Genomic DNA, 13,057 nt, shown 5'->3' on the forward strand with positions numbered 1-13,057 from the left:
GCTGTGTATTCTCCGCTTCTGGAGAGTAGAAGTCTGAGTATTTTCTGTGTCTACCAGTTAAAATATATATATTTTTTCCCAGTCATAGGGCCTAAACTCTGGGCCTGGGGCCTGTCCCTCAGCTCTTCAGCTCAAGGTGAGCGCTCTACCACTTGAGCCACAGTGCCACTTCTGGCTTTTTCTGCTTATGTGGTGCTGAGGAATTGAACCCAGGGCCTCATGCATACAAGGCAATTAAGCACTGTATCACTGAACTATCTTCCCATCCCACAGTTAAAATATTTCTAGAAAAAGAAAAGGCTGGTAAGATGGCTTAGTGGTAGAGTGCATGTATACCATGAAGCCCTGGGTTTGCTTACTCAGTACCACATAGATAGACACACAGGGACAATGCCCAGGGACAGTGCCCAGGGCATTGCCCAGGGCATTGCCCCAGGACTGGGAGAAAAAAAAAAAGCCCTATATTGGTTTCCTCCTTGGTTGTGACAGTCAGAACTTACCTCTTTCTCTTGCAGATGGGGAGCTCGAATTGAACCTTCAGTTGGTTGCGGATCAGTGTAGAAATACCCAAACCATCTGTGAGGATGTCAGAATTGCCTCTGTGAAGCCTGACAAGATGGAGGAGACACTCACCTGTATCATCTGCCAAGACCTGCTACATGACTGTGTGAGGTACGCTTCCTCACACCCAAGGCTGGCTTGGGTCCTGGGAGTGCGCTGTCTCTGAGGGAAGACAGTACGAGATTGAGGGAAACACTTACATAAACCTTACAGAAAGCTGGGACCAGATGGGTTGTCAGCACCCAGAAATCTGAGGGACTGACGACAGCCCAGGTTCTGGTTCAGCATATTTACTTATACTTCATTTTTTCAATAAGGAAGGGAAAGGACACATCAAGATATTAATAACAAGTTGCACTCGGCAGGTGCCCACAGTTTTGGTCATACAGGGAACAGGAGGACTGTTTCCTGTATTATAGAGAAAGCTGAGCTAGCTTACAGGTTAAGATGAGAGAAACATCCTCTTTCTGTGCCTTATGGCCAGTGAGCTGCTGCCACCTTAGGCCACGGGTATGGGTGACAGGCTCAGAACTGTTGCCCTAAGAGCTCCTGTCTCTGCCCATGCACAGGTGTGACAAGGCTTCTATCTCTGGCACCCAGCACTTCATGAGTGAGAGGAGGAGGCTAAGCATAAAGAGCCTTTTGGTCAGCCTTGGTTTTGACTAACATAGCTCATAGGTATCCCAGCAAATCCATCTACCTTGCAGACAGATCAGATAAACTATATCAAGTTTTATATACTTCTTAGTTAAAGAAATATAGTATTTATCATAGATTGATTATCCCAGGGGTAGCTTTCTCTTTACTCTTGGAAGAATTTAGGAGGCAGAACCAATTCAACTTTCATTTCCAAACAACTTGGTGCTTTTGCTTATATTCCTGAAGTCATGATCTGCTCTCCTCTGACCCTCCTAAAAACAGGCACCATATGACTTTTTATCAGCCCTGGAGTATTTTTAGGTGGATGATAGATGGCCTGAAAGTGGGTCCAATGGCTTGAATGCAGCTTGCCCTTCTCCCTGAATGTGCCTGCTTGCAGACCTTCTCCAAGGGGTCACAGAGGCAAATATTGGGAGGATTCTGTCTGGAGATGTGTTCCTCCTGTCTTCCAGTTTGCAGCCCTGCATGCACACATTCTGTGCAGCTTGCTACTCTGGCTGGATGGAACGTTCATCTTTGTGCCCCACCTGCCGCTGTCCAGTGGAACGAATCTGTAAAAACCACATCCTGAACAACCTTGTAGAAGCTTACCTTGTCCAACACCCAGGCAAGTGGTCAGACCCCCTGGACCATATTTTCTTCAGGAGTTGGGGCCACAGGTTCTGCTTTGAACAGTCTTCAATATCTCCCTGTTTGTTGCTTTTGAATATTCCCTAGGCACTGCCCTTGAATGACCCTTTGTCTTTTGCATTCAGATAAGAGTCGCAGTGAAGAAGATGTGAGAAGTATGGACGCCAGGAATAAGATCACTCAAGACATGCTTCAGCCAAAAGTCAGGAGATCTTTCTCTGATGAAGAAGGGAGTTCAGAGGACCTGCTAGAGCTGTCTGATGTTGACAGTGAATCCTCAGACATAAGGTGAGTCCTGTGGTTGGCTCAGAGTGGGACGTCAGCCCTGTGCTTACGTTTTCAGTGGTCTACACAGAGTGGAGCCTTAGCAGTGAAATGTCCCTTTCTTCCTTCCTCGCCCTTCCCCTCCTCTCCTCATCCTTTGTTTCCCTTCTCTCCTGTCCTTTGCACTGTCCTCTTTTCCCTTCCTTTTCCCCATCTCTTCTGTTCTCTACTGTCATTCTGGGGATCAAACCTAAGGTCTTATGCACATGAGAGAAATACTCTACTACTGAGCTACACTCACAACCAAGGTGCTAACATTTTAGTATATCCATCTTGTCATTTATATGTATGTCCTGTCTACATGCTTTCACAGAACAGAATGTATCCTGACATGGTCTATGCCTAACCTCAGCACTCACCAGGCTAAGGCCATCCTGTGCTATATAGTGAGACCCTGTCCCAAAAACAAACAAAAACCAACTAAGGCAAAATAGAATTGTATACTGATAAATACCTATCATATTGTACATGGGATTCTGAACTAGTTCCAACATTTTGAATTTGGGAACAATGCTGCAGGGCATTCTTAGGCTATGTGTTATGCATATGTACCCAATTTCATATAGGTAAAGATAGGTAAATAGAAGTGAAATAGCCACATAAGAGAGTGTGATTGGGCTGGGAAGGTGGCTCAGTGGTAGAGCGCTTGTCTTGCATGCATGAGGCCCTGGGTTCCATTCCTCAGCACCACATAAGCACAAAGAAAAAAGCCGGAAGTGGCACTGTGGCTCAAGTGGTAGAGCACTAGCCTTGAGCTGAAGAGCTAAGGGACAGCGCCCAGGCCCAGAGTTCAGGCCCCATGACCAGACCCAGAAAAAAAAAAAAAGAGAGTGTGATTGGGTGTTAAATGTCTCTGGACTTTTTCTAGATTTTTCTTAGGGGGAAGGATGGGGAGTACCAGGGCTTGAACTCAGGACCTCGCACTAGCAAGGCTCATGAGTGTCATTCTAGCTTTTTGCTAGTTGTCTCAATCCTTAGATCTCAGCCTCCAGAGTAGCTAAGATTACAGGTGTGAACAGCTGTCAACACAGCCTTGGACGTTTGGTATGTGTATAACTCACCTATCAGAAAGGTCCCTCGGATGTGACTCAGTAAGGTACACATGAGGGATTCTCATCGTAGGGGTAGGGGTGTCCTTTGCATTTATGTTTTTTCCTTACAGATGAGACTGTAAATCTCGTCACTGTGTTTTGTCTTTGTCTGGTCAAGTCTTACCTTTTCCTGGTTCCTGTCACTGATGTCAGGTTTCAAGATTCTCTAAGTGAATTGAGAGTCTCATGTACTTTCTTTTTTTTTGGTCCAGTCGTGGGGTCTGAACTCTGGGCCTGGGTGCTGTCCCTCAGCTCTTCAGCTCAAGGCTAGCGCTCTACCACTTGAGCCACAGCGCCACTTCTGGCTTTTTTCATTTTGCTTATGTGGTGCTGAGGAATCGAACCCAGGGCCTCATGTGTGCAAGGCAAGCACTCTACCACTGAGCCACCTTCCCAGCCCCCTCATTTACTTTCTGGTGGATTCTTTTGTTTTCTTTTTTGGCCCAAGACCAGGACCTGAACTTGCTTCCTGATGCTTTCGCTCATTGACTAGTGTTTTGCCAACCATGCCTCCAAACCCAGATTCTTTACAGTTTTTTTTTTCTAGTAGTTTATTCAAAAATACAGGTCAGGTATTTTTAGGGAAGTGATAGGCAATTTAGATGAATAATACAGAGTTCCTACTGGCTAGGTGGGAAGTTAACTGGGTAAAGAACATCTCTTAGCTGTTGCATATTATGCTCTGGTTTTAACAAGGAGAGGACCCACATGTATTAGATGATCCAGCAACATCTTTGATGTAGTTTTCTTGTTTGATCCTAGTTTCCTCTCAGCCTTGGAGCCTCTGAGTCCATGTCTTGCCAAGTAGGAACTGAGTGGCCTCAGATGAGTGTGCTGAATCATGTGGAGTGAGGAATGGAGCAGGGAAGTGGCTAAGCACTGAGCTGCAAGTTGGTGCCAAGCATGTGTGGCAGGTGTGGTCCTCCCCTTCAGACTCTGTTCTCAGTGGTTCTTGGTGGTGTGCTTTCTAACAGTGGGAGTTAGGGAGGTAAGAAAGGCCTGTTCTTCCCCTTCACACACACCAGTGTGCAGAGAAGCTCAGCAGTGGTAGAGCTGTAGTATGAAGGCTCAATGACCAGAAACAGGAGACAGTTGTTGGATAGCTTTGACTCAGACAGAACTGCTGGGGCGTGCTCTTCCATGGCTTTAGTTTTGCTATGTGCTCTTCCTGCAGTCAGCCATATATCGTGTGCAGACAGTGTCCTGAGTACAGAAGACAAGCTGTGCATCCCCTTCCCTGCCCAGCACTGGACAGTGAGCTGAGGTCCCCTCAGGCTCTTGGGGGTGACACACCATCAACTTCTACCAGCTTCCCAACAGGTGAGGCAGCAGGTCCAAACCTGAGTCGTTCCATTGTGTTGATTCCTTACTGCACTGCTCTGGTGTTATGTTTTCTCTGACTCTTCTTTGCTACCTTCTTACCCTCCAGTCCACTGCTTCACTGCGGTCCCCCTGCCTCCTGTGTCCTCCTGTTTGCTTTAATCAGGATCAGGCCAGTTAAGGGGTGGCTTTCCTGTAGTCCCAGTCCTCAGCAGGCAGAGGCAGGAGGGTCAAGACTCCGAGATCTGCCTGGGCTACTTGGAGAGATAGTATCTCTAAAAAATGAAATAAATGAAAATTAGTGTTGGTAAGGAGTCAGATAAATGTCCATTTGTTGAGTCTCCCCTAATGAACACACTTGTTAATTAGTATCCTAAACTTCACCATGGGGTCCCTTCCTAACCCACTCTTTCATAGCTCCTATCACCTAGTGAATTAAAAAAAAAGAGCATGATAATTATACATATCTCTTCCTCAAATAAGAGATTGTCTTTTTTCCAGCATACTGTTCTGAGTTCCCAAAAGCTGCCTCAAGATTCCACAGAGTTGACCTTAATATTATTCTATCAGTTTCCCTTTTCCTAGTTGCCATCAAGAAAACTATGGATGGGGCTGGGGAGGCAGCTCAGTGGTAGTGTTCGCTTTGCATGCATGAGGCCCTGTACCACCTAAACCATTCTTCCACTTCTGGCTTTTTGCTGGTTATGGAGATAAGAGTCTCTTGGGGGCCGGGCGCTGGTGGCTCACGCCTATAATCCTAGCTACTCAGGAGGCTGAGATATGAGGATCGAGGTTCAAAGCCATCCCGGGCAGGAAAGACGGTGAGACGCCTATCTTCAATAAACCACCAGAAAACCGGAAGTGGCGCTGTAGCACCAAGTGGTATAGCGCTTGCCTTGAACTGAAGAGCTGAAGGACAGCGCCCAGGCCCAGAGTTCAAGCCCCACGAGCGACCAAAAAAAAAAAAAAAAAAGAGTCTCTTGGGGTTGTCTGCTTAGGCTGGCTCTGAACTAGGATCCTCAAATCTCAGGTTCCTTCGTCGCTAGGATTACAGGTGTGAGTCACCAGCACTTGGTTTACACTGATTCTTATTATTTTTTTTAATTTTTATTTTTTGTGAACATACTGTACAGAGGGGTTACAATTACATGGGCAAGATAATGAGTACATTTCTTATCAAGCATTGCAGCCTCCTCCTTTGTTTACCCTTCACATCCCTTCCCAGCTTCCTCCCTGCCCCCCATTCTCCCCCCCCCCAAGTTGTAAAGTTCGTTTTCGACATGACAACTTGTACTTCTCATTGTTGCAACGGGTCCACCTGTATCCTTAAGTGACTTGTTTTTCCCCATCTCCTACACAAATTATACCGACATCAAATATAGTGAAAGCAGAGGTTTACACTGATTATTTTTGAAATAGAGTCTTGCTTTTTTGCCTATATTTGTGGTTAAGAAGGGGTCTCACATGCATTCCTCAGACTGGCCTCACACTGAATCCTCTTCATTTCAGTGTCATAAATAGCTTGGCTCTCAGGCATGTACCCCTGGCAGCCAGCCCAAAAGATAATCTTTGGTTATATTTTTATTTTATTTTTATGGGGCTTGAATAGAGCCCAGACCCTTGCATATTCTGAACAAGAGATCTGCTGCTGAGCCACATACTCTAGTCCTCAATTTGGCTGTTTGTCACTCTAGGTGAACTCCATTACTTTCAATGGCAGAAAGTCACTTGGTACTTTAGACGGTTTTAGATGCTTTCTTGTCCTCTTAGGACCTAACTTTCTTCTTGAGTACTTAACACCTACTTTTTAAGATGTAGATCTCAGCCAGATGCCAGTGGCTTATGCCTGTAATCCTACCTACTCAGGAGGCTGAGATCTGAGGATCCTCATTCAGAGCCAGACTGGGCAAGAAAGTCTGTGAGAGCCGGGCGCTGCTGGCTCATGCCTGTGATCCTACCTAATCAGAAGGCTGAGATCTGAGGATCTCAGTTCAAAGCCAGCCCGGGGAGGAAAGTCTGTGAGACTTATCTCCAATAAAGCACTAGAAAACCGGAAGTGGCGCTGTGGCTCAAGCAGTAGAGTGCTTGCCTTGAGCTGAAGAGTGCAAGGACAGTGCCCAAGCCCAGAGTTCAAGCCCCATGACCAACCTAAAAAAAAAAAAAGGAAAGAAAGAAAGTCTTTGAGACTGTTATCTCCAATTAAACACCAGAAAACCAGAAGTGGCACTGTGGCTCAAGTGGTAGGGCTCAAGTGGAAGAGCTCAGGGACAGGGCCCAGGCCCAGAGTTCAAAGCCCCACAACTGACAACATAAATAAAAATGTAAATCTCTTGTTTGCTGTCCTTCTACTTGGTGTCTTGACATGCTGTGGCATGTATTCTTCATCAGCCCAGGATTATGTGTGCCCTGTGCAAGGAAGCCATGCCATATGCACTTGCTGTTTCCAGCCCATGCCTGACCGGAGAGCTGAACGTGAGCAGGACCCCCGTCTTGCCCCTCAGCAGTGTGAGTAAGCCAGTACATCTGATAGGTGTCCTCCCACAGGACTTTCCTGCATCCCCCCATGACTCAGGCTTCACATGATAGTGATGTGTGTGGAATGTGAAACAAGGATGTAATGCCTTTTTTTCCCCCCACCTGCTTAATCAATTGATCCCATTATGACTATTTTATTTATTTTATTCATTTATTTTTGGGTCTGGTCCTGGGGCCTGAACTCTGGGCCTGGGCGCTGTCCCTCAGCTCTTCGGCTCAAGGCTAGCGCTCTACCACTTGAGCCACAGCACCACTTCCGGCTTTTTTCTTTTTATGTGGTGCTGAGGAATCGAACCCAGGGTCTCGAGCATGCAAAGCAAGGGCTCTATCACTGAGCAGGACTGGCAGGCGCGCGCATGTGCGCGCACACACACACACACACACACACACACACACACACACAAAATCATGTCTACTAAGGTAATAGAGAAAACATTTGTGTCAAGTAGAAAAGGGGTATAATTGCAGTTGCTGCAAGTATGTCATATTTTTAGACATAGAAGGCAGCCTGTCAGGCTATTTGGATGCTGGAGCAGATGTGACCCATGAGTCCAGCTCCTTTTTAAAGTCACAACTTTTAGTCATAACAATTCAGTCATCTTTACTGTTGCATATGCACTGGGGTGTTGGCCTCTGTGTCTTCGTTCTATGGGAATTCTTTGTAAGCAATGTTTTTGAGCAGTTGAGCTCCTAAATCTGGAGCTGACAATTATTACACGTGAGTCCAGGTGCAGCTCTGGGGCCCAAATTACCCACTGTCCTCTGTCCACAGGTACAGTGTGCCTACAGCCTTTCTGCCACCTGTACTGGGGTTGTCGCCGGAGTGGCTGTTTTGGCTGTCTTGCTCCATTCTGTGGTAATGTCAATTCTTTAGCACTCACTTGTTTTGACCTTTGTTCTCTTGGGGAACTTGAGGAGGGTGGTGGTAGTATTGAATATGTACTGCTATATGCTGAGAAGGGGAGAAAGCTACTGGTAGTTATCAAGTGATATACCTAGCTTTTCCTCCTGAACTGCAAAGGTTTGCTTTGGAAATCTCTAATTCATTTTGCCTCATAATACTTAAGGATAAAACCAATTTCCGATGCTGGAAGGATTAGTTATATATATCACATTTATAACATCAGCACTTGGGAAGTGGAGGCAGGAAGATCTAGTTTCATGCTAGCCTGGTAGGTTACATATTGAGTTCAAGGCTAGCCTGAACTCAGTATGTATAGTCAGATTCTGACCGGAAAGATAGAAAGAGAAGGGGGAATACAGGAGGAAGGGGAGAGGAGGTGGATCTCTGTGTAACTGTTCCTTTCTGTAATCAGTAAGGAAAATAAAATTGGTTACCCTGTTAGGCAAACAATCCTTAAATATGAAACAGACTTATCATTTCCCTATCCTCTGGCAGAGCTCAACCTGGGGGACAAGTGTCTGGATGGAGTGCTGAACAACAACAACTACGAGTCAGACGTTCTGAAGGTACGGCAGGTGCCACCTTCCACCCCCCTGGGGTCAACGTTGATGCAGGGAAATGCATTATCAGAGATTTAGGACAAAAGGTTGAGCTCCAGTGGTCCCTGAAGGCTAGGCTTGGCTACTCCTACCAGAAGAAGGAGCTTTAATTGGCCTTGCCACATCAGGAAGAATCAAGGAGTTCAGTGACCCCACATTTATCTTTGGGATGCTGAAAAGAGCTTCCATGTCATAAGGAAAAGAGGCAGGAAGCATACAGGTTAATCAGTCTTGGTCAGGCTGTGATCTGGTTGATCATTATCACAGGATTGGTTCTTTTGGGAGTTGTCACCATAAAAAAAAAAAGGCATCATTACCGATGGGTACATTTGACTCTTATCACATGACTTTATAGATCAGTCTTTTTGTTCTCAGAATCCAAGATGATTGCTGGTGAGAGTTTCAGGAAGAAAAGGTTAAAGAGGAAAAAAACACAGCCAGAGTGGGTCAGAATAGAATTATTTAGGACAGTGACTGGGCATCCTCTTTCAGGTCTCCACTGTGAAGTAATCATTCCATTTCTATGGAAGGTGACAGGCTGAAGGTCATTTTCTTTAGTAAGTACTGTCTGCTAATAAAGGGAGTAGTAAAAATCTTGATATGGAGGACCTTGACAGGGTCAAAAATTTTAATTTCCTAGCCAGGCACCAGTGGCTCATGCCTGTAATCCTAGCTACTCAGGAGGCAGAGATCTGAGGATCACAGTTCAAAGCCAGCCCGGGCAAGAAAGTCCGTGAAACTCTTATGGCCAATAAACCACCAGAAAACCGGAAGTGGCGCTGTAGCTCAAATGGTAGAATGATTGCCTTGAGCTGAAGAGCTGAGGGACAGTGCCCAGGCCCCGAGTTCAAGCTCCACAACCGACAATAAATAAATAAATAAATAATTTCCTGTGCATTCAGCCATGAGGGGGGATAAGACTTGTTAGGTATCAACAATTGTAGAGAGACACTCCTTGAGTGATTAACATGTCTGTGCAGAACTAAGAAGATATATGACTCAGAGTTTGAAATCACAGGAGATAGCTGTAAAATGAAGGCAGGGAGCTGGTCCTGCTGGCTCACACCTATAACCCTAGTCACTTGGGAAGAATAGAATGGAAAGATTGGGGCTAGGAAGGTGGCTCAGTGGTAGAGTGCTTGCCTTGCATGCCTGAGGCCCTGGGTTCGATTCCTCAGCACCACATAAGCAGAAAAAAAAAGCCAGAAGTGGCGCTGTGGCTCAAGAGGTAGAGCACTAGCCTTGAGCGGAAGAGCTGAGGGACAGCACCCAGGCCCAGAGTTCAGGCCCCATGACCGGACCCCCCAAAAATTTTTAAGAATGGAAAGATTGCAGTGTAAGGCTGGTCTAGGCAGAAAAGTCTGGGAGACAGCCCTCCCTTCTCAAGCGATAGCTGAGTAGGTAGTGATAGATGCTTATTGTCCTGGATTTATAAGAAGCTGAGATCAGAGAATGAGGGTTCCAAGATCAATCCCAGTCAGGAAAGCCCATGAATAGGCTGGACACCATGGGATGTGCTTGTCATCCCAGCCTAAAGAGAAAGATCTCGGGTCCAAGGCAGGCCCAGGCAAAAAGCAAGACTTCTTCAATAATAACTCATTCACAAAAGGGCTGATGTTGTTCTCCAGTGGTAGAGTGCTTGCCTAGCAAACACAAGGCCCTGAGTGCAAACTTTAGTACTAAAAAAAAGTTGGCTACATAGCCTGTTTTTTTTTTTTTCCCCCCCAGTTTTTAATTTGTGGGCTCGAATGAGAAATCAGTGCTTTTTTAGAAAAAAAAAAAAAAAAGTACTTACTGCAAAGGTAATTACAAAGGTACTGCCTTCCCTCTCTCCCTGGGGTTAAGTTGGACACACCTCTGGTGTTTTGTTTGAAATCTTGAGATAACTCTACAACTTGTATAGTTATTGTCAGAATTCTTAGCATTTTCTGACCAGTATAGTATTTGTTCTCTGTATTACATTTGTACATAGCTGTTTTTCTCCATATTCCAAAAATAAGTTTCAGTTTTGCTGGTCACACCATGAATCCAAACCTATAGAAATTGTCTCCTGAAAACATAAAGAGGTTTCCTGTAAATGCTTGCTGGCCTTTTTCTTTGGCATCTTCCTTTTACCACGTTTGAGGAAGCTAATAGAGTTGTAATATGCGAATTATGTTCTTCTGCCTTACTGCTGAGAGCTCTCTCTCCTGTTTATGTACAGTACCACTGAGAGCATAAAATGTGGGGCCTTCAGCTTGCCTAGACATACCAGCAGGCATGCTTGGCTCAGTAGTGCCACACCTTACTTTTATGTCCATGCTGACACTTTTTTTTGTAGGTTTACACAAAAGGAGCTAATTGCCCCATATTTCTGAAAGACAGTATTTTTGAGAGGATGGTGACATATAAAGGACAACCCTCCTTGTGAAGGCTCAGAGAAAGGCTTTTGACAGCGCTTGTGAGAGGTTAACCCAGAGCTTACCTGATAGCTCTGTGCAATTGTTGACGGGAGCCAGGAGCTGGTGGCTCACACCTGTAATCCTAGCTGAGGCTGAGATCTGAGGATCACAGTTCAAAGCCAGCCTGGGTAATGAAGTCCATGAGACTCTTTATCTCCCATTAACCAGAAAACCAGAGGTGGAGCTGTGGCTCAAAGTGGTAGAGTACTAGCCTTGAGTGAAAAAGTTCAGGTATAGTTCACAGGCCCTGAGTTCAAGCCCCACAATGAACAAAAAAAAATGTTGATGGGGTGTCTGTGCTCTTGCTTCAAACACCTTCATGGGCCTCTTGTGAATTAATTTCCTCTCTTGTAATTTTAGTTTTTCTCCCACTAGACTAATTTTAATTTCTCACTGCCCTTTTGATTTCCCATGACAGAATTACCTTGTGACCAGGGGTCTGACATGGAAAAATATGCTGACAGAGTGTCTCATGGCTCTTCAGCGAGGGGTGTTTCTACTGTCTGGTAAGTGTCATTCCACTTTCTAAAACAGATATGAATTGCTAAGGCTGTTTTGCCTCCTCCAGATCAGAGAGAATCTAACAGGCCATACTCAGGCTGTATTACCTGTCTGCATTTATACATTTACAGCTTTGACCTCTTACCTTCTTTCCAGAGAATTGGGTGGTGGTGGTGGGGCGGGGTGGGGGGGTGGTGGTGTGTGTGTGAGCGTATCACTCCTGAGGCTTAAACTCAGTATCTGGGACTTTCTTTTTGAGCTTTTTTTTTTTTTTTTGGGGGGGGGGGGTCCGGTCATGGGGCCTGAACTCTGGACCTGGGCCCCTCAGCTCTTGACTTTGAGCTTTCATTCTCAAAGCTAGCACTCTACCAATTGAGCCACACACAGCTCCACTTCTGGCTTTTTGGTGGTTATTTGGAGATAAAAGTCTATGGACATCTGCCTGGGCTAGCTTTGAAATGAGACCCTCAGATCTCAGACTCCTGAATAGCTAGGATTACATGGCTGGGGTAGACTTCACCATTAGTTGGCATGAAGTCCAGAGATGATTGTCTCCAGATTGTAGATTTTCTGACACTTGGTGGATCATTACTTGGGAGAGTTGTGCCTTTTAGTGGAGCACATAGTTCCTGTGCAGTGAGATTATTGCCATTATGGGAAACTATAGAAATATTAACAAGCAGTTTTTTTTTTTTTGTTTTTTTTTTTTGGGTCCGGTCGTGGGGCCTGAACTCTGGGACTGGGCGCTGTCCCTCAGCTCTTCAGCTCAAGGCTAGCACTCTACCACTTGAGCCACAGTGCCACTTCCGGTTTTTTTCTTTCTGCTTATGTGGTGCTGAGGAATCGAATCCAGGGCCTCGAGCATGCAAGGCAAGTGCTCTACCACTGAGCCACCTTCCCAGCCCGAGAGGATTGAACTCTTAAGTCAAAATCCCTTTTGGCTGGTTCTATCTCGAGGACATGTTCTAGTGAATGCCTGTCTGTCAGTGTTCATGTTTAGCGTGACTACCACTTCCATCAGTTGCTTGGAATACCTTTTGTTTTACAATGCATTCTTACTTTTTCAAGAATGATAAAGGCCCACAAAGAAAACAAGTCATTTCAGGATATGCAAAGGCTAAAATAAGTCACTGGAAACCCTCACATAAAAATGCTCAGGTGAGTGGTAGCTCAACGGCAGAGCCCTTGCCTCCATATGTGATGCTCTGGGTTCTCTCTCCAGCACTGCAACAACATAAATGAATAAATAAAAATAAAAACACTAAGCAACGCACTGGTGGCTCACGCATGTAATCCTACCTACTCAGGAGGATGTGGTTGGTGGTTGAAAGGCAGCCTGGGCAGGAAAGTGCATGAGACTTTTTGTTATTGTTGTTGGTTGTGGGGGTTGAATTCTGGGCCTGGGTGCTGTCCTTCAGCTTTTCAGCTCAAGGTGAGTGCTCTACCGCTTGAGCTACAGTGCCACTTCCTTTTGGAGCTAAGAGTCTCACA

At 45.6% G+C, this 13,057-nt stretch overlaps 1 protein-coding gene across 3 annotated transcripts in view; it reads left to right on the forward strand.

The window, feature by feature from the left end:
- The window catches only part of Chfr (checkpoint with forkhead and ring finger domains), a 37,349-nt gene that overhangs the window by 19,800 nt on the left and 4,492 nt on the right, over positions 1-13,057 (forward strand). For 2 of the 3 annotated variants that reach the window (XM_042667255.1, XM_042667256.1), the window contains exons 7-14: positions 516-672; positions 1,674-1,828; positions 1,977-2,139; positions 4,441-4,586; positions 6,975-7,091; positions 7,894-7,977; positions 8,521-8,591; positions 11,484-11,571. In XM_042667255.1, coding sequence (XP_042523189.1) covers positions 516-672; positions 1,674-1,828; positions 1,977-2,139; positions 4,441-4,586; positions 6,975-7,091; positions 7,894-7,977; positions 8,521-8,591; positions 11,484-11,571 — 981 coding nt within the window. Of the gene's footprint in view, positions 1-515; positions 673-1,673; positions 1,829-1,976; positions 2,140-4,440; positions 4,587-6,974; positions 7,092-7,893; positions 7,978-8,520; positions 8,592-11,483; positions 11,572-12,634; positions 12,755-13,057 lie in introns of those variants that run through there. The other variant, XM_042667257.1, reaches the window with a different exon arrangement.

Source organism: Dipodomys spectabilis, unplaced genomic scaffold (assembly GCF_019054845.1).
Source record: "Dipodomys spectabilis isolate Male_0828 unplaced genomic scaffold, ASM1905484v1 ptg000385l, whole genome shotgun sequence".
Lineage (NCBI taxonomy): Eukaryota > Metazoa > Chordata > Mammalia > Rodentia > Heteromyidae > Dipodomys > Dipodomys spectabilis.